Raw genomic sequence first — 24,367 nt, 5'->3', positions numbered from 1 at the left:
TAATCTAAATCATCTTATTTGAGTCAAAAGCTTAACAAGTATCAGGGTTAAATAAAATGAATAAGTGTTTACTGGAAAAAAGAAAATTAGTAAAAAAGTATCATGCAAAATAGTGTAAACACGGGTCTTAGTTTGAAAAGCTTTATTTCAAACAAATACATTTGAAAGTTTTTTTTTAATCCATTTCAAACATTTTTCTTATGTTATTTTTATATTAAGATTAAATCAGATTACTTTCAAGGTTATGTTACAATAAATTTTTAAAGAATATACTTGTATTGTTCAGAAAAAACAAAACAAATGATTATTTGATAGTAATAAGATTATTAAAACAATCTATGATATTTGGTAATACAGTGCTTATTCACTTATCCGGACTTCACTTATCCGGACAGTTTCGGTAAAATGAAAATTCAAAAAATTTTCAATAGTAAATATTAATAAACACAAAAAAATATTCAAAAAGTTTCACAACTTAACAAATTCTGTGAGTTTTCTGCTGCAAAACGTGAAAAAACTAAAAAACAAACATCTATTTTTTCTAATTTTAGTAAAACTTCAAATAAAAACTAATTTTTTAGGAGTAATATGTTTCAATTAAATTGACTTTAAACATAGTCAAAGTTTTTCTTTATGTCTGTTTTTTTTTCTTTGTTTAAAAAGTTTTTTTTTTCATTTAGAGAGATAGGTTTACATTATTTTCTTAAAAATAAACTCAATTTGTATTTTCTCTTATATAAAAATTAATCTTTTTTTGTAATTAATAGTTAGGCCAGGTGGAATTGCAAATGATGAATTTTACTTATTTGACCCTCAAAAACGTTTATAGTTACAGAGGGTTTATAAATCTGATGTTTTTCTACACTAAAAAAAATAAATTAATTAACCTTAAATTTAGCTTTTATTATTTATCATTTTATTATATATCACTCACAATTACAATGTATTTGTTTTTACCATTACACTTTTCTTATGCATTGCATTATATGCAGCAGTTATATTATTATAGGAAAAAATTGATTTTTTGTACTTATCCGGAATTTTGGTTATCCGGACATGTTTACAGAAAAATCTTGCCCAAGGTGTCCGGATAAGTGAATAAGCACTGTATTAAGATTATTAAAACAATCTATGACATAAATTAAATCTCAATTAAGCATGCTCTTCTACGTCTACTTAAAGTATTTATTTAACCAAAAATCATTTAGAATTCATGTAGATATTTATCATAAAAAAATTAATTTAATTTAAAAAAAAATCAATTTCTTTTGTTTGCTAAATTATCTATAGGTTAACTATATTTTTTTTTAACTGACTAAGTAATTTTCAATATATAAAATATTGCTTCAACTAAATGCTGAATACTAAAAGCTTAACTTATTGGCAAATACAAATAACTTAATTTGAATATATAAAAAACCTTAGATATTTGTTGAATTTAATTTTCAACAAAAAATCAACAGTAACTTTTTGCTTTCAAAATTTTATTTAAATTAATTCAAAATTTTACAGATTTTTTTTATCTTTTTAGATTTTCTTTTTTAAGTATAAATTTACTTCCAATATTTAAACATTTAAATTTATCTACTAGTAGTGTTTTTTTTTTAATAAAAATGTTATCATACTTTTTTCTTTTTTTACTTTATTTGAAATAGTTTTACATTTTAGCCTGACTTATTCTTATAAAGTTTATTTTATACTGTAATAAGTAACTACTGTAGTAGTATGAACTTGTAAAATAAATTATATTGCTGAAAAAAAAGTTTTTGATATATATAGTTTTAATAATAAACATATAAAACAGTTGAACAGAAATAGTAATAAATCAAAACTAACTTTTTATTTATTAAATTTAGTAAAATTTTGATGTTTTAAACAGGTCATAAATAATTAATTTAATTTTTACATGCTAGTCACTACTTAAAAACTTTTTGTGCAGACTATGATACTTTTAACGGAAGAATAAAAAATAAGAACTAACAAAACTTAAATTTACATTAAAAATACTCAGTTGTGTATTAATTATTCAATACTGACAAGAAGATAAATCTTATGGTAAGTTTTCTTGATACTAAAAAAAAAATTACAAGTTTCTCTCACTTTCAAAAGCAAAACTTTTTTATTTTGGAAAATGTTTATTGCAATATTGAAGACTTTTTCTTAGAACTTTTTTTTCTTAAAAATAAAATATCAAAATACTTTTTTCAAATTAAACGACAAACTTTTTTTTAAGTTAATTATAAAATTCTATTCCAAAAGATTTTTTTATGAAAATTATACTGTGTAAGATCAAAATAGTTCCTCAGAAAATTTCGTAGATACATATTTTAAGAAAATTACTTTTTGCCTTTTATAAGGAAGGAGCCACTCTAACTTTCAAACTTTGATTTCTTACATATCAAAAGCTACTTTTTCAAACAGCAGTAAAAAGAAACTAGTAGCTTAGTTATCAACAAAAAAAAAGACTTTTTTTTGAATAGATTAAAAAGAAAAACTACTTTTATTGAAATGTTTAAATTGGGAAGCTTAGGGATTGGCAGGTATGATTTGTTATGATTCCTAACTTCTAGCAACATACAAAGGGCACAAGGGTTCAACTTTCTTTCAAAACTTAACTTTGGCTAAGCTCTAAGTATTAAGGGCATAGGGGGGTAAACACCCTTTTTTGGTTTTTGATCTTATTTTATTTAGTTTTTACTAAGCTACAAAATAATTTTTACAGATTAAAAAAATTTAAATTAATTTTTGAGATATAGCCGGTCAAAGTCAGAGGCAACAATAGGTTCCTTATGGGAGGCGCAAACTAAAACGGCAAAAATAGACTATTTCACTAAAAATCTATCTTCTCCTACATTTTTTAAGATAACTTCCTCAAATTTTCAGGAAATGTTCCTTGATATATTTAGAAAATTCTGTCAAAAGGAATTTTTTAAAAATTAAAAAATAAAATTTTATTTAAAAAATAAACAAAAAAAACAGTTTTTTTTTTGTTTTTTGTTATAAAATTTTTATTTTTTAATTTTTTTAAAATCTGTTCCGACAGAATTTTCTAAATATTGCAAGGAACATTTCCTGAAAATTTGAGGTAGTTATCTCTAAAAACGTAGGAGAAGATAGATTTTTAGTGATTTCTTGTTATTTGCTGTTTTAGTTTGCGCCTCCCATAAGGATCCTATTGTTGCCTCTGACTTTGACCGGCTATATCTCAAAAGTTATTTTGAATTTTTAAAATCTGTAAAAAGCATCTTGTAGCTTAGTAAAAACTATATAAAATAAGATCAAAAACCAAAAAAAGGTGTTTACCCCCCCCCCCCCTATGCCCTTAAATACAAGTCAGTTTTTATGGAACATAAGTCAAACTTTGACATGGTGGTCACTGGTTTTTTTTTAGGTTTTCTGATTTTCTTTAAAGGTTTTTAAAGCACATTTTCATTTTAGAATAAAATTGGATTGGTTTAAGTGTATCAAAATTTATGAAAAAATACTACAATGCTACTTTAAATATCTCATATATTTTATAAAAATTCTAACAATGTTTTTTGTGTAACTCTAATTCTATCTAAAATTTGTAATTTTCAATGTAAATTTGTTTAAAACTCCAGATTTTTTATTGATTTTAGTTCAAAATTCCTAGTGTTTTCAAGAAGAATCAAATTCAAAATTGTTTTTGCATAAATTTTTTAATTCCAGGTTAGATGGCCACCCTGTTTGGAGATATAGTCATTTCTATAAAAAGTTTTCACTACAACTTAGGACCTCAAATTTTTACCAAAAAATAAAATTTTAATTAAATAAATGTTCGTATTCAAATTTTTGAGCTAGAGACTATAAATTTTGAGGATGTGTTCCTTGCACTATTTGTAAAAATCTGACAGCACACAAATGAAATTTTTTTAAATATTGTTTTTATAACTAGCAAAAATTTAATTTTGTTTATTTTTGAAAAAAAAATCAAAACAAAATCCTAATTAGACATTTAAAAAATCTTTTATAAGATTAGAATGAAAAAGTTTTCGTAACTGCTTAAAAGTTGTAGAAGTTTTTGCAGTGAAAAGTAACTTGAATAAAATTTGTTTACTTATTTTGTAAATATGTATAATGATAAAAAGTAAAAAATTCTGCTTGTAACTAAATAACTTAAACTTAATTTAAACTAGAGTTTTTTAAGATTTAGAATAGTTATGTTTACTTTTAGTCAATTGAACTATTTTTTTTCTAAAGAACTCACATTTCTATTACAAACTTTGCCAGTCTTTAAAGCTAAAACTTGCAAAATTTATCCATTTTTGTGACTTTTTATTTTTCTTAAACTTGCATACCGTAATCTCTACTGACTTGAGATAGGCAACATACACCCTCTCAAAGATAAGTTTATTAGCAATCAAAATTCATCTGTCAGTTTCTGTCTGTGTCTTAAGTTGGTGTTTCTCTGACTGTGGACAGACTTAGATATAAATTGTACAATAAACATCCTAATTTAATTAATTGTATATTCCATTACAAATGCAAAATTTCATTGTTTTTATATTTTACCTGGTGTATTTATGTTTTTTTTAAACTGAGTTTTTACAGAGTTTTCCAGTGTGCTGGAAACTCTGTTTAACATAAAATAATATTATATCTAAATAATTATAAAACTATCTTATTGTAAAAGATGATTTTTTTTGTAGTCTGTATATAACTAATTAAGTTCAAGTATAGGAAGAACTTGTATGTTATGGCTACAATGGTAAGTATGCATTAAAGATTTTGGGTTTTGCTCAGGTTTTTTGTTTTTTCTTGTACATTTAACTGAAATAAATTTTGCCATTTATGTTAAAATACTAGCTGGTGATGTCTACTTAAATTTACTACAAATTATCCTTAAAATTATTTTAATGAGAAATTAAGCAAAGTTGAATCCTAACCTTTTTGCTTATCACCTTTTTCAAGGTTACATGACAATTCAAATTCTAACTATTAAAATTCTTAAAAAGATATTTAAGAAACCATATATCAAAAAGTGTAATATTTTTGCAAAAAAAATAATATGTATTAATATCTACAAGCAGTTTTTTATTTTTGCAAATTTTTTAATTATTTGAAATTTACTATGATTTAAAACTTATTTTAGCCATATCTCAAAAAATATTTGAAATTTTGCAAAAAATAAAAATGGCTTGAAAGACCTACATAAAAATTTTTACTTTTTTCAAATGTCCATTTCTTTTTAAGTTCAGTTGTGGCCTTTTGAATTTGTTTTTAGAATTTGAATTGTCAGAATCTGATTAGTTGTGGTCTCTTTTTCAAAGGAAAAGTTTTGATTGACAGCAAAGTTTTTTTTTATGATTTTAAGTTTTGAATTCATAGTAACAAATATCTACTAGTCAAATAAGAGCAGTTTCCAACTTACATATAGACAAAATTAAGTTAATTGATTAAAATTAATGTAATATGTTAAGTGCAAATGGTTCTCTTTAGTATGGGAACTGCATTTTTGGAGAAGCTTATTAGTGGTTTTATTTGTACTAAAAGTTGATAAAAATTTAAGTTAAGGTAAAAAATGTGGGAACGGGTTAAAATTGCACAAAGACAAATTTGCATGAGGGGACAAAATTGCGCGAAGAAAAAGTGCCCAAAGACAATTTTTCACCAAGAGTCAGTTTTGCAAAAGAGTAAAAAAAAACAGAAAAAAATAAATTTAAAAAACAAAAAGATAAACTAATAAAAAAAAGAGTAAAGAAAAAAATTACTGACCAAGGGTAAGGGTTAGGGGTAACAGTGATAGTAAAAACAAAAATAAAAAATTAACTAATAAAAATTATTAAACAAATTAATTAAAAAGAAAAAAAAAGCTAACCACCAAGGGTTAGGGGTAACAGTGATAGTGAAAAAATTAAATAAAATAACATTTTAAATTAAATTTTAATTAATAAAAATATATATATACATACAGGGTTGCCACTTGTTTTTTCAAATTTTACTCCAGGTTTTTCAAATTTTTTTCCAGGTTTTTCAAATTTCTTCCAGGTTTTTAAAAGTAGACATTTTTGGGTCTATTTTAAGTTTTAAGTTAATTTATATATAAGAAACTGTGTTAAAAAGTATAAAAACATTGAAAAGATAGTGTAAAGTTACTTTAAATATGTTTTTTAATTAAAAAAATTTTTTGATGATGTCAAAAAAATCAAATTCATACTATAAATTTTTTGTGTCAAATCAAAATTTTACTACAAAAAATTTTAAAATTATTAAAAATTTCAGGTTTTTTGATCAAAATTCCAGGTTTTTCCAGGTTATTTTTGCCTAAATTGTCGAATTCCAGGTTTTTCAAGGTTTTTCCAGGTTTCCAGGTAAAGTGGCAACCCTGATACATATTCAAATGTCTCTGTGCAAAACTGTCTGCTTGTGCAAAAAAGTCTTCATGCAAAAGTGACCTTTTGTGCAATTTAGTCCCCTTGTGCTAAAGTATTTCCTCACAATTTTGACACTTACCCAAAAAATGTATTTAAAAGTATATAGTTACTGAAAACATACTGTTATGTTATTTTACATGTTTCAGAAAAAAAATATATTTTACATGTAAAAATTATTCACTTTTATAAGTTTTTTAATAAATTATGTTTATTAAATACCAGGTTTTTTTAGTTTCTTAAGTGTCAAATTCAAGGTCTTTCCAGGTTTTTTGGCCACCCTGCTTATAGTGAATTTTTGTAATCAATTTTTGTTTTTTATGAAGTCATAATTTTTCATTTTAAAACAGTTTAGTTATATTTATAATAAAAACTTTTTTGTGTTAAATAATAAAAATTCAAACTATCCTAATTTATCCTCAGTGTCCTACAAATATGGCAACACTGTTTATGTCTTGAGGCATAGAAAGTCTACAAACTACTTTAAGAGTAACTAGAAACTAGTCTCCTGAGTTTATTCAAATAGCTCAAAAAAATTGCCACTTTGCTAAAATCTTTACTCCAGTGGAGTTGTGAACAGTAGTGTGCAAGTACTTTACTATACTCAAAAAGTATTTGGCGTAATTATAGTTTTTTATTTCATATTTATTAATAAATCAAAATAAGTCAACTACAACTATACGATAAAATATCAATTTCAACTAGAAATAGAATTATCTACTGCACAACTTATGTTTCAAACTTTATGTTTACTAAACTATGAAAAAATTAAGTAAGCAAGGCAAAAATTAAAAACACACTAAGGTGGTCATGGTTTTTCAGAATATTCTTCCAGGTTTTAAAGGTACAAGATGATTTTATTTCCATTTAAGTATAAAACTTAATTTAAGGTAAAAATGCTTTAAATAGTATATAAATACTGAAAAGATACTGTAATGCTACTTTAATTTGTTTTATGATAAACAAAAAACAATAATTTATAAAACAATTGTATACAACATATACTCTGTATCTAACATTTGTTACTTTACATATCAAAACTGTTCAAAACTGCAGGTTGGAGTGTTACGTAAAACTGTAAAAAAGTTATAGTTTTTCCAATAATTTGAAAACATTTTAAACTATCTGAGTTAGTCTGTGGCAACAATATCAGATAATTTTTAAAGATTTCAAATAATTTTTTTTATGTATAATTGTTGTATGAATAATAACTACAGAATGCTTTTGATTTTAGATTTGTTAACTCATCAAGAGAAAGTATTTAAGAAACAAACCTGATTTTTACTAAGTTATTACTAAGTAACTTATATATGTTCACTAAACTGTTAAGTTAGGACTTAAATTTTACTAACATGTAATTTAAATTTCAAGAAGTATTTTCAATTATGGAGCTTTTGTTAAACCTTTACTACTCTTTTTAAGCAACTATTAAATAGGATTGTTTTGTTTAAAATAATCATATAGTTTAGGTGTTAGTATACTAGATCAAGCACTATTTATTATTGATGGTAGTGTCCACTAGTTTATCATTCTTAGTGCTTCTACTGTTGAAAATTGTGCTTCTAAAATTACTGAAATTATAATGCTTTTTTTTATAACAAATATTTATTTTATGTTTACCTACTTACTTTTGATAATCAAGTCCAAATTAAAATGAGATGATATATAAAACTATATATGATAAGTAAATACTAGTATTTTTATGGAGAAAAAAAAATTGCTATACCTAAAGGTTTTTAAACTTATGAAATTTTTATAAGGTAAAAAAACTTGTTACTGTATTTCTCAAGAAAGCCAGCGGTTTTTTTCAGATCATTAGCATCCCAGGATTCCAGGTAAAGTGGCAACCCTGTTTGTAGATTTCTTAAGTTTAAAACTTCATTAAATTTAAATTAACTGTTTTTATTAGTGTAAAAATATTGAAAAGATACTGTAATGATATTTTAACTGTGTTTAATAATTAATGAAATTCTAAAAAATACTTAAAACTTTACTGTACATGTGTCTAATAAAAATTTGATAATTTTACTTGTAAAAATTGTTTAAAATTCTAGGTTTTTTAGTAATTATTGTTCAAATTTCCTGATATTTTTAATATAATTTAAAACCTTTACTATGTGTAGAGTAAATTGACTAATATTTTTTATAGTTATTTAATTAGCGTATATTATTAATTTGAGTCAATAATTAATTATAGTTTGTAATTAATTATAGCTTACAATCAAACAAGTTACTTTAATAAAATTGAAGTTAACAAATATTTATTTTTTATTAATCATCTTGTGTATTAACATCAATGTTTTTACACATGTATTTCTCAAAATAAGTTACTGGAAAAACAACAGGAAAACAATGATGAAGTAAATAAATAAAAAAGTAATTTTGATGAAATTATCCTGAATATTAATTCATTACAGAGTGTGGTGATTGAATTCTCTGTATCATAATTGCAGAGTACCATCTTTTCAATTCAATAACTGTAATGAGAAAGATTAGTGTTTTCTTTCAAGATTGAGAAATTTTCAAAAATTTATAATTATTTTGTGAAACACTCCAACCGCTTCAAATCTTTGTTATTTAGATTTACCAACACAACCAACTTTTCCAATTCTTCCATGTCGCATTTAAAATTAAGCAATTAAACTTTTTTCATGATTAAAAACATTTAATACATTAACAAAAACACAGATTTACTAAGTAAGAAAAAAATATATGTTTTTGAAATAATTTTTTTTAAGGTACATCGTAAAATTTCGCTTATGGTAAATGAGCGAAATGATAAAATGATTTGTTATCAAAATCGAATTAAAAATTTAAACTAATTTGTATCTTTATTTTAATTTCTAAAAAAAAAAAAATTCCAACAAATATTAATAAATATTTTATTTAGTTTTGTGTTTATACTTTTATTGTTAAAGTATCATAAACTTAGTTTTCTGCTTTTATGATTTCACCTAAATTTCTATAGTAAGAACTATGAGTAAAAAAATTAAAAATTACTTTAAAAAAAACTGTAAGGTAAGATTAGAAGCTAAAGTAGGTATATATATGCATATGTGTTTCTTAAAGAGAAAAAGAAATACCATAGATTATTGTAGATTTATTGTTGTATAACATTCGGGTTTAACATTATGTGTTGTATCTATTATTAACCAATAATCTACAATAATATATAGCATTTATTTTTATTTTCAATAAACGCATACATATACCTACTTTAGGTTTTATTCTTTCCTTACAGTATTTATTTTTTTATAGAGCTGTGTTGAAATGTGTTAACCCGTTAACACACAGAAACATGTCTTAGTGTATCAAAGAAAGAATACTGTTTAATTTGTTATCATTATTTTAACTTATACCCATGCAAAAATAAGATTGCTAAATTTGTAGAACTTCAATGCAAAAAATAAACACAACTTCGATAGAATTTTTTTCTCAAAACTAGCAATTACACAATTTTGTTTCACATAACCTTTTAAAAAACACTATATTATTATTTATTTAATAAGTCCAGTATTTATTTCGTTCACCATCAACAAAGTTGAGATGTTTTTCGTCAATAACTTCAGAGCACGATCAACAACAACAGCATCCGAAACAACCTATGCCTGCCTGATGACTCCTTATAAGGACGAAACCGGTTGTATGTTGTCTTGGTCTCGGATGCTGTTGTTGTTGATCGTGCGGTGAAGTACATTGTTAATTATTTAGTAAGTCAAAAGCGTTGATGATCATGGGATAAAAAATTTAAATGAAAAAAAATATTTCTTGAATATTGGATTGTTTTTAAAGATTGTTTGTAACTCTGTAAAAAAATGATGCATAGCAAAACTCATATTTAAATTATAATAGTTTTTGTAGGAAACCGTCGACATTTTTTATTTAAATAAGTCAGCATTGCTCGGATCGAAAAATTTTAGTTTTTAATTCAAATAAAAAAAAGAGACACGCTCAAATTAACTTCGTTAAAATTCTCAGTTAAAATGTAACATATTATTTATTAATCTGTTAATGAATTGTTTTGCACAATATGTTCATGTAAAGTTTTAGTTATTTTAAAAATTATTAGTCATTCATTTTATTTAAAGTTTCGTAATTAGTCTGAAAAATAAATAAAACGCTTAAAAAACTCAGGACCAAAACTCATAAAACGGCTTAAAGTATTTTAAACAAACAAAAAACGCAACTAAAGTTATATTTTTAGATAAAACAATAGTTTATAAAGATTAAACATGTTGTTTATTAAAACTCTAAAGTTATATTTATAATCAGTCAATGACGAAAAACGCAGGACTTTAATACCATCCCAGCTAAAAAAACCATGAGATACATCAAAGCTTACCTTGTAAGACAAAATATATACATTTTTTGCAACTAAGGAGTAACTTTCGATACCAATCCATTCAACTTTCAACATGAAGATCATTACATATTTACAAATTTAGAGCCATACTTTCAAGTGATCACATCAACTAATAATCGCATTTTTTTCTACGTTGCGTTGTTGAGATTCCAAAAATTTATATATTAATAAACGTTTGATATATAAACTTAGATTTTGATTTTACTCTAAATAAATAAAACTAAAAAACAGTAATTGTACTGTGTACAACTTAACTACTTTTCGGATTGTAAAACTAGTACATTTCAAATTTGTTTTATTTTAACGTATCAATTGACTTAATTTGGGTTTTCTTTTATTTAACTTATTTTTGTAACCATACTAACTTCTTGTGCTGTAAAAAAAAAACAAGTTTGTAATTGTATTGTAATACGTTTTAAAAAGTAGCATATGATGACATTATACCAATATCAATTTAAACTTTACACAAATTAAAAATCTTTTTGCGTTCTGGAATAAAGAAATATCTTAACTTTTAATACCTTTATTTATTGCGTATCAGCAAAATATAACAAACCTTTGTTCATCTTCAAAGACAAATAAAACTTAATTTCTCTCAAAAAACTAAAGTAGGTCGAAGCTTTTATGTCCATTTACTACTAGTCGGTTATTTAATGATGATTTTTGTACTAAATTAACTAGATAGTTTCTGACTCTTGTAAATGATGTTTATAGCTACTTTTTTTTAGTCATATTTTATTTCTGTTTTTAAAGAAGTTACTAAATTTAGAAAAGCAGAATACAGTTAGTTCTTTTTCATAGTTGTTTTGATTCATGTTTGATTCTTAAGACATGTTATATTTAAGTACCACTATGTTAGTTTTGTATCAGCTGTTGAGTTAAAATTATGGAACTTAATACTTTGAATTAAATATTAATTTATTTGAGTTTGCAACAGCTAATTGTGAGTTCACACTGGTGGCAGTGATCACATGGTTGGATTGTTGATGTGTTATTTGTTGTAGCGTCGGCGGATACTTACTTGGAGATTTGAGCTTTATGATTTTCCAACACTTTGTAGTTTTTGGTGTTGAGATTTTAACCTTGTGAGTGTTTGTCGAATGACGTGTCACCAGGTTTTTTATCAATAAAGGGTTAGGATTAGTTTTAATTTCTAATTTTGTTCTTCTTTTGTTATTATAAAAAGTTCTCCTTTTTTAAATTTTATTTATAGATATATTTAATTTTATTTTTAATTAAAAGGTGAATTTTTTCTTGATAAATTTGAAGATAGGGCAGCTGGAATAACACATGATCAGCTCAAACTCACTCGCTTGACCTTCAGAAAACGTTTATCGTTGCAGAGGGGAGAGTGAGTTCTTATTATTTTCTTCCTTAAAAAAAGTTCTGATATTCCTACTACTATTACATGGCAATTTAAATTCAGAAAACTAAAATCCAGACAATTCAAGTTCTTAAAATAATATTTAAAGGGCCATATGTCAAAAATTAATTTATTTTGAAAACAAAAATATGAGTATGTAAGTCTAACTATTACCTAAACAAACACTTTTTTTGATTTTGAAAAAACATTTAGTAAAAAAGGGATTTAAAAATTTACTGTATTTAAAATCTTATTTTAGTTAATCTCCAAAAATATTTAAAAAGAAAAAAGAAAGTATTTGTAGGCGTCTATTTTAGCTATATGCTTTTTATATTTATTTTGATGTACATAAATTTTTGAGTGTCGGGGAACTTTAGTTTTTTTTAAAGAATTCGATTTGACGGAATATGAAATGTCTGAATTTGAATAATTATGCTCCCCGCCCAAAAAAAAAAAACGGTTACATGTTAATTCAAATCAAGACTAATCAAATTCCGACAACTCAAATAACTTCAACAATTTTACTACCAATATAAAAAGCTTTGTTATTCAGTTATCCAGGTGTCATTTTTGATTAAAACTGAATGTTCTTGTGCCATACATGTTTTAACATAAACAATTTTTAATTAAAAACTAAACAACTTGACTTATGCAAAGCTTTTTTAAGCTTTGATATTTTAGTATTTTTACTTACATTTATACACAATACTCAACATTTATTCATTGTAGAATGCATTTAAATAGTTTAATTACCTTTTAGTAGCTTAAAGTTCGATTTCATTCTAAATCTAAAAGCCCTTTTAGCAAAAATTTGCAGCCCGAGAAGAATTTTTTTGCTAAAAACATACTTTTTTAAAACAATAAAACTAAAAAGTTTTGTGATAAAAACTTAGAATTAGGCTCTTAGTTCAATAAATACTCTTTACTAGTGCTTTATTATTACTTATTTTATCATTTTTTGGTTTAAAACAGTATTTTTATAGTGATTATTACAACAATTTCAAAATAAGTGCGGCCCTTGAAGACTTTTTTCTAAATAGTGCGGCCCGCGAGTATTTTTTTCTGTAAAAATTGGCCCGCGAATGACTAAAGGTTGCCGACCCCTGTTCTAAATATTGTTGGTAAATAGTGTTGCATTCGTGTTTTTGTTCTACCATTTTTAATTTGAAACTTTTTTACCAATATGTTGTAATGTAACAAAAATATGTTAAAAAAAACTTTAAATTAAAGTTTGTAAATGTTATGTGCTATAAAATAAAAACAGTTTAAACAGCAAGAAAAAAATTGTAATCAACAAAACTATGTCGTCAGTTTTAAAAAGTATCAATGTACAGAAAACAGTTTTTTTAAATAAAATAAGGTTTATACTCGTCAGAATACAATTTCCTATCCCCGAGTATTGCATATAAATAAGCACAGGATATTCATATACGTTTAGAAAATTAGATACGAATAACTAGGTACTGAAATTTTGAATAAAATTCTTTGCTTTGTGTAATTTTAAAAAACTTTTTGATTTTATAAAGATGAAAAGTACTTTGCTTAAAAATTCTACATGACTTTCTTATTAACAACCAGGTGTTCATAGATAATTAAAAATAAAAGCGTTTGAAACAAAGATGAAGTTGCAAGTTTGTAGCTATCTAACGCACAACTAAAATATTGCTAACTAGTAGCTTTAGTGGAAGTCTTATTTTGACCAGTAGAAGCCCTTATTTTGGATTATATGGTTAACAAATGACTGTCAAATAATTAGTGTATACTTTTTTAATATATAACAATATCTTGTTTTTTACCTGTAGAGTTAAATTTCTTTTTAAGAACGTTATATTATATGGTAAGCCTTTGTAACCAAAGAAAATTAAAAAGCTACTCAAAATAAAGTGTTATAATTGCTCCTATATGAGCAAAAAAATTTCGCTTTTTTAAAAAGGATTTATATATATTAGAAAAAAGAATAATCTTTAGTTTGTTGTTTAATCAAAACGTATAGTAATGACTAAATTTTTAAAAACTTCTAAACACTACTTAACTAAACCCTAATTAAATAAAGAGGATAATAACATAATCATGTATAAAATTAGGCAAGATTTTATCTACTTGGCTTCTATAGCTAGTAAGCAATAAGCTTATACTATACGCTAGTTACAACATTTAAGGTAGATTAAAATACAATAGTTTAAATAACGACATAAAATAAACTATGTTTAAAAACAAATGCTTAGAAAACTGTAATCTTAGTATAAAATGTTTATTAGTTAGTTGAAAACCTTAAAACTTTACTAGGTTAACTATTGAACAAATTTTATTTTGTTAAAATAGTTCTAAAAAAATATTTTTGATGTTGATTTCAAGTCTTGATAATAATTTTTTTAGTTTAATTTACGAGTTTAAATTAAAAAAGTGAAAATCTGTACACAAAAAAGTTATGAAAGTTTTAATAAAATATATGTGATTCAAATACTATACTTTTTATTTGTAAACTTTTTAACAAACACTTCAGACTAGAAAAACATCATTTACATCAAATAACACATTGAAGGTACAGAAAACTAATCATAGTTACGTTTTATTTTCAATAGTACGAATAAAAACTGATTGCACGTTTTAAAATTATGTACACTAAAGAAAGTTAAGTGTGCTTAATACAACATAGCAAAACTGTACTAAAGATAGAAGTTAACAAGCTTTTAAAGTAATTGAAAATCACTTTGAGAATGTTGTAAAAAGTAGTTAGCATTTTTTTGCGTTTGTATCAACTGTTTAAGAGGATTGAATAAAAAAAAGAAGAAAACACAAAAAAAAAGCATTTTATGTATTTTGGTTTTTTTTTCAACCTATAATATTTAAACTTTACTTAGAAAGTTATAAGACATATTAAATTAGAGTTAAATCAATTCTATATTTTTTAGTTGCTTATTATTTAAAAAAGACATGCAAAAGCTTAAACAAGTATGATGAATTTTAAAATTTTCTAGCAAACAGATAAAAAAAAGCAAAATAAACAAAATAACAAAATTAACTACAATAATAAAATATAGTTCAACTGTCCCAGAGCTTTTGTAAAGAAATTTAATGTACAATTTATTATATTAACTAAGTTAATCTCATAGTAACTTTATTAATACATTAAAAAAACTAACTATAGAAAAAAGAGTTAAGCTTAGTTGGCTAAAACAAAGTGTTAAGTATTTGTGAGTTTTTTTTAAATTATATACAAAACTTTGCCTTTAAAAGTTCACATGAAAAAATTACAACGTAAAAATTCTTAAATCCTAGTCACTGTAATTCGATTATAGTTAATGAGTTTCAAATGACAGCTCCAATAAAATTAATTCGAGGGTTAGGGCTTTGGTTTAGATTATTTTTTTGTATTCACCAAGCCTAGGGCTTACTGTGAAAAAGTGTAAGTTACACATACCTTATAGCTCAAAAAAAAGTCAATTAAATACAGTAAAAAAATCTAAAGGATACAAATTGTTACAACAACGATTATGATTTTTTTAATACTTAAATTCAACGTAATGAACACATTTATTTTGTATGTTACCACTAAAGTTTAGTGAAAGACTATTTACGAGTGTAAAATTTTCAAAAATTATACTTTATATTATTGTCTTACAAAAAAAAGAAGTCATTTATCTTAAATATAAGTCTTACTTAAGTCGTTTAAGTTAGTTAAGTGATGATTATTTAGAGTTTAGTTTAAAACAATGTAAAAGATATCAAAGCTTTTATAGTGTTTATTGTTTACGTATTGTTTCAACAACTAACTTAAAAGACTTGAAGAATAAAAAACCATAGTTGTATTTAATATTACACCTTATTAAAACTTTTTATTACGGCTAAAAAAAATTATGTTTCACTATGCAAAACTATAATTTATTTTTATTTTTACACTTGTTTTGTAACAAATTTAGAATGGATGTTAAGATTAAACAAACTAAACAAAAAATAAAATATTCGATTGTTTTTAAAAAGAGCTTAGCTTGGCAACACATATTTTATTGTAGTATACCCTATATTTAGTGGTCTATATATACTATTTAGAAAGAAACAAAAACCGTTTAAATAGTTTGTATCATGGTAGAAATAGATATTGATAAGTTTTTAAGATAATTTCTAAAATTTTGTATACATTCTTATATATACTTAAAAAGCTACATTTTTTAAAAGTTTTTGATGGGAACTCTGTTAGGTGTTGTTTTAACTTTTGCCTCTTGATTTATAGTATACTAGATAATGAAATTATTTTTCTTTAACAAAAAAGTTTATCTAATGAAAGTTTTAAAATCTTTGGAGCGTTTTTGGCTAATAAAGGGAAATAAATAGGTGAGAAAAAAATAAATGGGTAATTAACAAGTAAAGGGAAAATTACTATTGTTTTTTAATTTAATTAAGTTACGAAAATGAGTTTTGGAAATCCTGGTTTTTATAAAAAATTAATTTTTTTTTCGTTTAAAGTAATATAAACTTAAATATATATATAGTTTTATACAATCTACTACTATTGAGAAACTTAAAGACATACACTGATGAAATTATACACATGTATGTTTAAATACGACTGTTGGTTTAAAGCTGTCTTTAATAAGTTTTAGACATAACAGTTGCAATTGTAAGCTTAATAAAAATAACTTATTACCGATTATTTAGAGTTTACAAAATGTTTGATACGAATAAACTTTATATAGAAAATGCTTTTAAAACAAATGTAAGTAGCAAAAGTTTATGATATTTTTTTAAGTACTAAGATTTTACTTGTGACAAAATTGTTCTGTAAAAATAAAAAAAAAAACTTTAGACTCCAAGGGTTCTATTTTTTACAAAGTTGTTTTTAGTACAAATTTTGCATATAAACCTTTATTTTATTGTTTTCTGTAGAGTGTAGAGTAATTTACTGGAATAATTATCTAGATTTGAAATAAAACTAAATAAAACTTCTTAATTTACCTTGTTTTGATAAGTTTTTAGACATTTTTCAATGAGGTTCATGACAATAAACTCAAAACTTGTAACTTTTAGCTCAACCTCTGTCTATTGCATACTTTTAGGTAGGTAAGCAAAAAAGACTAATACTTAAGGTTTCTTTTTTTGTTCAGCTTTTGGATATTCGTAAAAATAAGAAACTTTGAAACAGTACCATTTTATTAAGTTTAAAAAGTGTTCTTAAAATAAAAGTATAGCTAAGCAGAATGAAAGTCTTTGACAACATTAAGTTACAAGAACCACAATAACTTTTAACAGTGACCGATGCAGCGTATACGTCAAGCTTTACATATCTTAGTTTATTTAAACTAGTTTTTATCACTTGTCACAAAAGTTGGTGGAAACTCAACAGTGATTGGCGAAAAACAGAATGGCAAAAATAGCCGTTTGGAATCTAAACGTTTGTTCTTGAATAAAATAGTATGTTTTGTTGTATGTGTTTTTAAACATTTTTGTCAGCATAATTATACTGTACATGTATTTGTGAGTATATCATAAATCACCAAAGTAGTTTCACTACAACATCTTCTCAATTATATATATAATTCAATATCGTTATACATTATCTACATTATTTTTATACTATTTAAAATATTATATCTTATCACACTTACAAACCTTTTGAAGTACAATTTGTTTAAAAAGTGCTTATAAAGTTCATATACTACCAACTCAATAAAACTCTATTATTTTTCACACTTTAAGTTTTCAAATAACCATTGTTTCACTTTTCCACCTTGATGTCTTTCTGCCCCATTATGACGTAGGTGGCCTGCGTGGGCGACGACGATGACGTCAGCGCGGTCGTCATGGTCACCGCGCCCGACTGCACCGACGCCCGCAGCATTTCGACCAGCAGGGTGTCGTCCACCGCAGGGAAAGCCCCCATTTTTTCGCGGTTGAACAGGAAGACGGTGAGCTGACGTCGGATTTCCATGACGTCACTGATGTGCAGCATCATCTTGCCCATCCTGGTGGGGAGAAAAAAAATATGAAAAAAAAACAAAGTTGTAAAAAAACAAACGTCTAGCCCACCATGGTGGAGAAAAAATTTATAGTAAAAATGAATACAGAAAGCTCCGTTCTGAGTAAAAAAAATAAATTTGTTCCTAAATGTTGAAGTTAGGTAAAAGTCTATTTGTTTATAAGTAAAAGGCGTATAACTTGCGAAAAATACTTACGATATATAAAAAAGATTATAACAAAACTTCTTTTACTTCTACTAAAAAGCTTTAAAACCTTCAACACAAATTAAATTATTAAAAATAGATACTGAAAAAGTTAACTTTTTACACTTAAAGTTATCTTATGTTTTAAGTTTACGTAAGTTAAAAGAACTGTGTTTTTAAATTTCAACGAAGTTTGTAGTAATCGGTATTTCTATGCAATATATTTATCATAATGCTATTTATTTAACAAGAGAGCGCAGTAGTTTTAAAAAGCAACCTTTGAGACTTGCTGCCGTATTTGGTGACCACGTACGTTTGAAGTTCTTTCTTAATTTCTTCATTCGTTGTTTTCTTCTTTTCTTTCTTTATTTCTATAATGTTTTCGTTTTTAATGGAATAAGAAGAATGAAACTATAAAAGAAAATTAAACCTAAAAGTTAGCCTTTTTCCTGGTTTATAAAAGAGTAACAATTTATGTTAGTTACTGAGATATACATAGCTGACTTGTTAGATAGTTCAACATGTCCTAAATTTTGTTAATTAATTAAAATATTGTGCAGTTAAATTGGTTTTTAGGCTTATTAATTCGTTAAACTAAGTTGAACAAGAAAATTACTCACATAATTTAAACATATTAAAACTATTATACTTCAAAAATGTTGACAAAGTTTTTATTTTGCACTCATTCTATTGCTTAAAGTACTTTCAAAACTAACGTCAGCAAGCAAGTTGAATATGATGTAATGAGTGTAAAATATAAAGTTTGTCGATTCGTTTGAAGTATAACAACTTATATATATAATATTAAGATAAAGGCAAAAAATCACAATGATATAATTGACATACTTATGGGCGATTTGATAAACTTAAATATTATAATATTAAGTTTAAATAGTTATGCTTTTGATAACTAAGTTGAACTTGTAGGAATAGTTAGTAAGATTGTTTAATTGAGAATAACACAATTTTTAGCAACAAATGCGATTCTAAATCAGTATGTATGAACATACAGCTCATTAGTTAATTAAAACAACAAACTGAGTTCTTTTATTTCTAATAATAATGCTTATGCTTTCTATCCGCATTGTAAAATATCTCAAGTTTTTAAACAAGTTTTTATTGCTGTTTCTTTTTTATACAGAAGTTTTTACTGAATACTTATTTCATACTAAGACTTCTACTTTAAGAAACTAACTATTTTTTTAAAAGAAGTTAAAACGATAATTTTATTTATTGTTGAAGTAAATCGCATGAGAAAAATATATTTTACATGGAAACCACAAAAAACTATGTAGCAGATTTTAATATTTCAACTGATGAATCAGAATAAAGCTAAAAAGAGACAGTTATATTTAAATTGTATACAACACAAACTACGTATTTAACAAAAATAATTATGGTGTTCTTATGTTAACCTAAGTTGAAGTTGTATAGAAAATTCCGTAAGGTTATCTAAATGAGGTTGTGACAATTTTTAGCATGTTAGTTTTTAAGTGCGACCTCGAAGTAGTTTAAAGCAATATGAACATACAGTCAATAATATCTTTAGCCCAGGAAAACCAAACCAGTCAGATTAGAAAATTAAACAACTGTAAGGTTTAGGATGAAAGGTAGAATGAAATATTGTTTTAAATAAACATGAACCATAAGTGGTTCCTAATTTGCATATAAAGTGCGCAAAAGTTAAAGAATTGTTGCTAGATTTACTGTAAAACGATTAAAACTATAAAAAGACGAGCAAGTTTATGAAAATTACCTTTTTTAGCAAGTTTTTTTAGAACTTATTGAGCTTTATTAACTAAAGTTTTTTTAAATTTGTATTTAAGCAAACCTTATACTCTACAATAGTTACTTTTGAAAAAATCAGAGCTTTACTTCAAGCGTTATCAAAATTATTTTGAAAGTTAAAAAAAACATTTTTGAAAAGTTTATTGATAAGAACTGTTAATTTATAAATAAAATGTTCAAGTTAACCATTAAAATATTTTATAAAAAAATTCTTCTAATTCTTATGTGTTTTTAGTTTTTAAAACTAACCTTAAAATTGTGTAAGTGACAGAAAACGCAAAGGATTTTTTTCTACCAAACAATAATAAAAAAGTAAAAATACTTAGTAAAGTTAAAACAAAATAAACATTATACCTTTAAATTAGCATAAAGCTAATAAATATTTTGATACTAAGTTTATTGTTTTCATTGTTATTTTTAATCATATTTAATTGTTTAAGAACTGACGGGATTAAAAAAAAACTATTAAAATTATCGCAAAAATATATTTAAAAACTTTCAGTAACAATAAAAAAAAAAGGCCAGAAAATAAATATTCATAAATTATATAAGTGAACAAGTAGTGGATAACTTTAATGGTTTGAAATTGATATAATAAGCTCCTTTAGTCAATTTATAATATTTTTTGAATGTTTGTACAGGTTTAAGTTTAGAACTTAAAGGTTATAAGCCTAGTTAAAATAAGTGAAAACAGTTGTTTGATTTATAATTATAATTTATAAAAAAAATCTCTGATATGTTAGATTTTTCATGGTAAGGAAAAAACAACTTTTATCAATCCAACTTGTTTCTTATAGTTTTATATGTTACGGTTTTACTTCGAAAATATTAATTAAACTCAATTTAAAAGTTCGCTACTTATTGCAACAAAAGTTTTATTAACTAAAGAAGTTAACGATGTAGAACTTTTTGTTTAAGTTCACTTACAACTTGAAAACTGCAAACGTTATCTTTAGATGTTCTGACTTCGGACAGCAAAACAATGATCAACATGCAAAAAGATAAGATTTTTTAAAGTTTATAATCTGAAACTTTAAAGCTGGTCTTGGTTTATTAAAAACTTTTCCTTTATTCGCAGATATCTTTAAGTATTTATGAAATTTTCAACAAAGCCAGTTGAGCTACTGAAAAATTCACAAACATGTCACGTTTTTCAAATAGTGCGAAACGACCTTGCAGTGTGGGAATTTTTGTTTTTTTGTGACTTTTTTAAAGCTGATTTTTAATCTCAAGCTGAAGATTTTGGAATAACATTATTATTACTGCTGGTTTGATCAGGTAGGTTGACAAAAAAACTATTTTGTTTAACTTTTTTAGTCTATGTTAATTTATGCTTAATCATTCGTTTAAAAACGTCAACTAATGCTTTGTTACAAAATGCATGAAGTAAAGTGTACTGAATAGTAGTTGATATGTGTTAATTATTTTTTGGAAGATATTTATTTTTGTTTTTCATTGGAAAAAGTAAAACATGCAAGGTACATTTTGTAAATTTCTAGATAATAAACTCATAGTTTAAAACCTCTTCACAGTTTGCACCTGTGCAGATTAGTGTGCATAGAAAATACTTTACTGTGCTGTGCACACAAGTTTTGACAAGGTCAAAATTGTATTTAAAAAGATGTTTTTTTATAAGAAAAAGCTATTAAAACGTTACTTATACATTAAGATTTTTAAATAAACATAAAAAAAGTAATTTTTGGTAGCAATTTATATTTTTTTTAGTCTAGTGTGCAGAGAATTAATTTTTTTAGTAACTTACTGTGCAAGGCTTTGTAAAAGTTAAAGAACACTGGTTTGAAATATTTATATTATCATAATAAATATCATTTTAAACGTTTTCTAATGCAATCTTCTACTACACTAGTCATAAAAGCAAAAATAAAAAGAAAAAAACAAAAAAAGACTAAATAGTAAAGTAATTGATTAATAATTTTACTACTTACCTAAAAAAGTACCTGTTTTAATTAGTAAATAAAACTAGAAAAATATAAGTTAAAAGAACAGCATTTTTATAAAGAAGATCAACTAGTTAACTACTTTTACTAATCAATAGCAAAAAGTAGTTGCTTAATACAGTATGATTGTTGTAGACTTCTACTGTATTAGTATCAAAAGCAATCAAAAGTTAGTAAAATTGAAACCAGAAGACTATTAAATAGAGTAACTATTTAATAACTAAATAATTCACCTGCTTGAAAGAGTATTAGTAATACAAAACTAATTGATAATTTTTACAGAAAATAAACTTCTTGGTTGGAGCAATATAATGAGGCTGTATTGGAATGAAGAATACAGATGAGCAAACAAAAGTAAGACTAAAAAAGCAAGAAAAATTTTTACAAAAAAGAAACTAAAAAATTTCTTTATAGAAAAAGTCACCTGCTTGGAACAGTATGAGGCTCGCCATGGCGCCGCACTCCACGGAGTCGATCTTCATCAGCCGCAGCTCGCTCTCCAGCGCCGCCGTCCTCGAGAGGGTCCCCATGACCTGCCGGAACATGGGCGGGAGCATTTCGAAGTCCCTGGGGAAGAGCTCGCCGTTGGGCAGGAAGATGTACCCCTGCTTGCTGAACGTGCAGATCTTCAGGTTTTGAAAGTTTTTTTGTGATTTTTTTTCAGTTTAAAATTGCTTTACACTTTATGTTTAATTTTTATTGTTTATTGAACGACAAAAAGCACTCAAAATATTTAGTCCCAGGAACTGGTATTTAAGCTTTAGTTATTTGAGTTAATTTCCTTATTTAGTTTAGTTTATTTAATAACATATTATTTTGTTGGTCTAGTTTTTTAAGGAAATTTTAGGTTTGAAAAGTACAATTAAAATGAAGTTTAAATTTATGTTAATATGAGTGCCTTGATGCTAGTCTGGCATTTTAATGCTACTTTAAGATTGTATTTTTTTATGGTATGCTTCAAAGAAAATTTTTTTGATCCGAGACCACTTTTAGTTTTAGTGTTAAATTGGCTGTTTGTACTGAGAAGTTTGTGATTTAGTTTTAAGATAACAAACTTTTTTAAGAAGCAAAGTTTTTTAGTAACGATAAATTTCCTTCCGGCAATAGTTCATTTAATAGTTTATTTTACTAGTTGTTACAAACTGCTGAACTAAATAGAATTCTAAGCAAACTTGTTATTAAAAATTAAAAAAAAGTTTGTTTAAAGCAAATGAGATATACTAAGTTGTTTGTAAAACGATTTTCTATATTTGACTCATATTAAACAAAAATAATCCTATTACAAAAAATATGTTTATTTCTTAATTGTATTAGTTTAAATCTAATGAACAAGTAACACCTCTTTTTTTAATCAAGCGTTTTTTTGCTTGGTTTTGAAAATATATTTGTAAAATATTCAAAGTAGTGTTATATAAGCTTTAAAAACCATAATTAATCCAAGTCCAACTAGTTTAACTATAAGTAAATCATTACTTAATACTTAATTAGTTACAAAAAACTTGTAAATTACACTAGTAACATTGACTTTAAAAACTGTAAATTAGTAAAAAAGTAAGTTTATATATATTTTTTCAGTATTAGTTTATAGCAACTTTAGCTTTATAACTAAATTTTTATAACTAAATATAGTTCTATAGTTTATTTATTTATTTTTAATCTGGTACTACTTATTTAGTTGTTTTTTTTTTAGCCAAAAAATATTTCAGTGACTCCCTTTTTTGTATCCTAACAGGTAGTTGTTAATAAAAATATTATTAAAAAAATATCTGAAAAGATTAACAAAGGAGAATTTGATTTAAGTCTTTTTTTAGATTTAAATTTGATATGTTTTATTTAATAAGTTGTAGTTTCATAGTTTTATAATGAATAAAATAAGATTAAATGTAGTTAATTAGAAGTAAAAATAAAACTCAATTATAAGTATGCAAACAGTAATTAGCTTAGTTATATTTTGAACGCAATAATTATAACTGTAACAAAGTTTTTTCAATGTATTTTTGTACAGAAAAGTAGTTAAAAAGTTTGTTGTTTTTAAATTAGGTGAACATTTAGTAACTTTATATAGGAGTGTTATAATGCTTGTGGTAATGGGTGTAATATTATTGTGGGAAAACACGACACCAATGCTTTTTGAAAAAGTTTTAGTTTGACTTTTTATGTGATTGTTCGATAATAAAAGTTAATTAACAATATCTTTATATTTATTTGATAAAAACCACGTCTAGTTGTTCAAAAAATATCTTAAGACCAATTTAGCTTAATAGAAAACGAAACTAAACAATAACAGTAATTCCATTAAAAGAAAAAGCTTTTTTATCCGACTTAATTAGCTTACAGTTTCTATT

The 24,367-nt window shown here is 24.8% G+C and overlaps 1 protein-coding gene across 1 annotated transcript in view; it reads right to left on the bottom strand.

The window, feature by feature from the left end:
* Positions 1-17,831: 17,831 nt before the first annotated feature.
* LOC145841564 (nuclear receptor subfamily 5 group A member 2-like) overlaps positions 17,832-24,367 on the bottom strand; it is a 33,122-nt gene continuing 26,586 nt past the window's right edge. Inside the window, exons 8-10 of the mRNA XM_082948919.1 lie at positions 22,447-22,648; positions 18,554-18,647; positions 17,832-18,078 (exon numbers count right to left, since the gene is read on the bottom strand). Of these exons, the coding sequence (XP_082805045.1) occupies positions 17,832-18,078; positions 18,554-18,647; positions 22,447-22,648 (543 nt within the window). The remainder of the gene's footprint in view (positions 18,079-18,553; positions 18,648-22,446; positions 22,649-24,367) is intronic.

The sequence above is a fragment of the Thalia democratica genome, chromosome 7 (genome assembly GCF_965202585.1).
Source record: "Thalia democratica chromosome 7, ktThaDemo2.hap1.1, whole genome shotgun sequence".
NCBI lineage: Eukaryota > Metazoa > Chordata > Thaliacea > Salpida > Salpidae > Thalia > Thalia democratica.
This window is presented reverse-complemented; position numbering and strand designations above follow the sequence as displayed.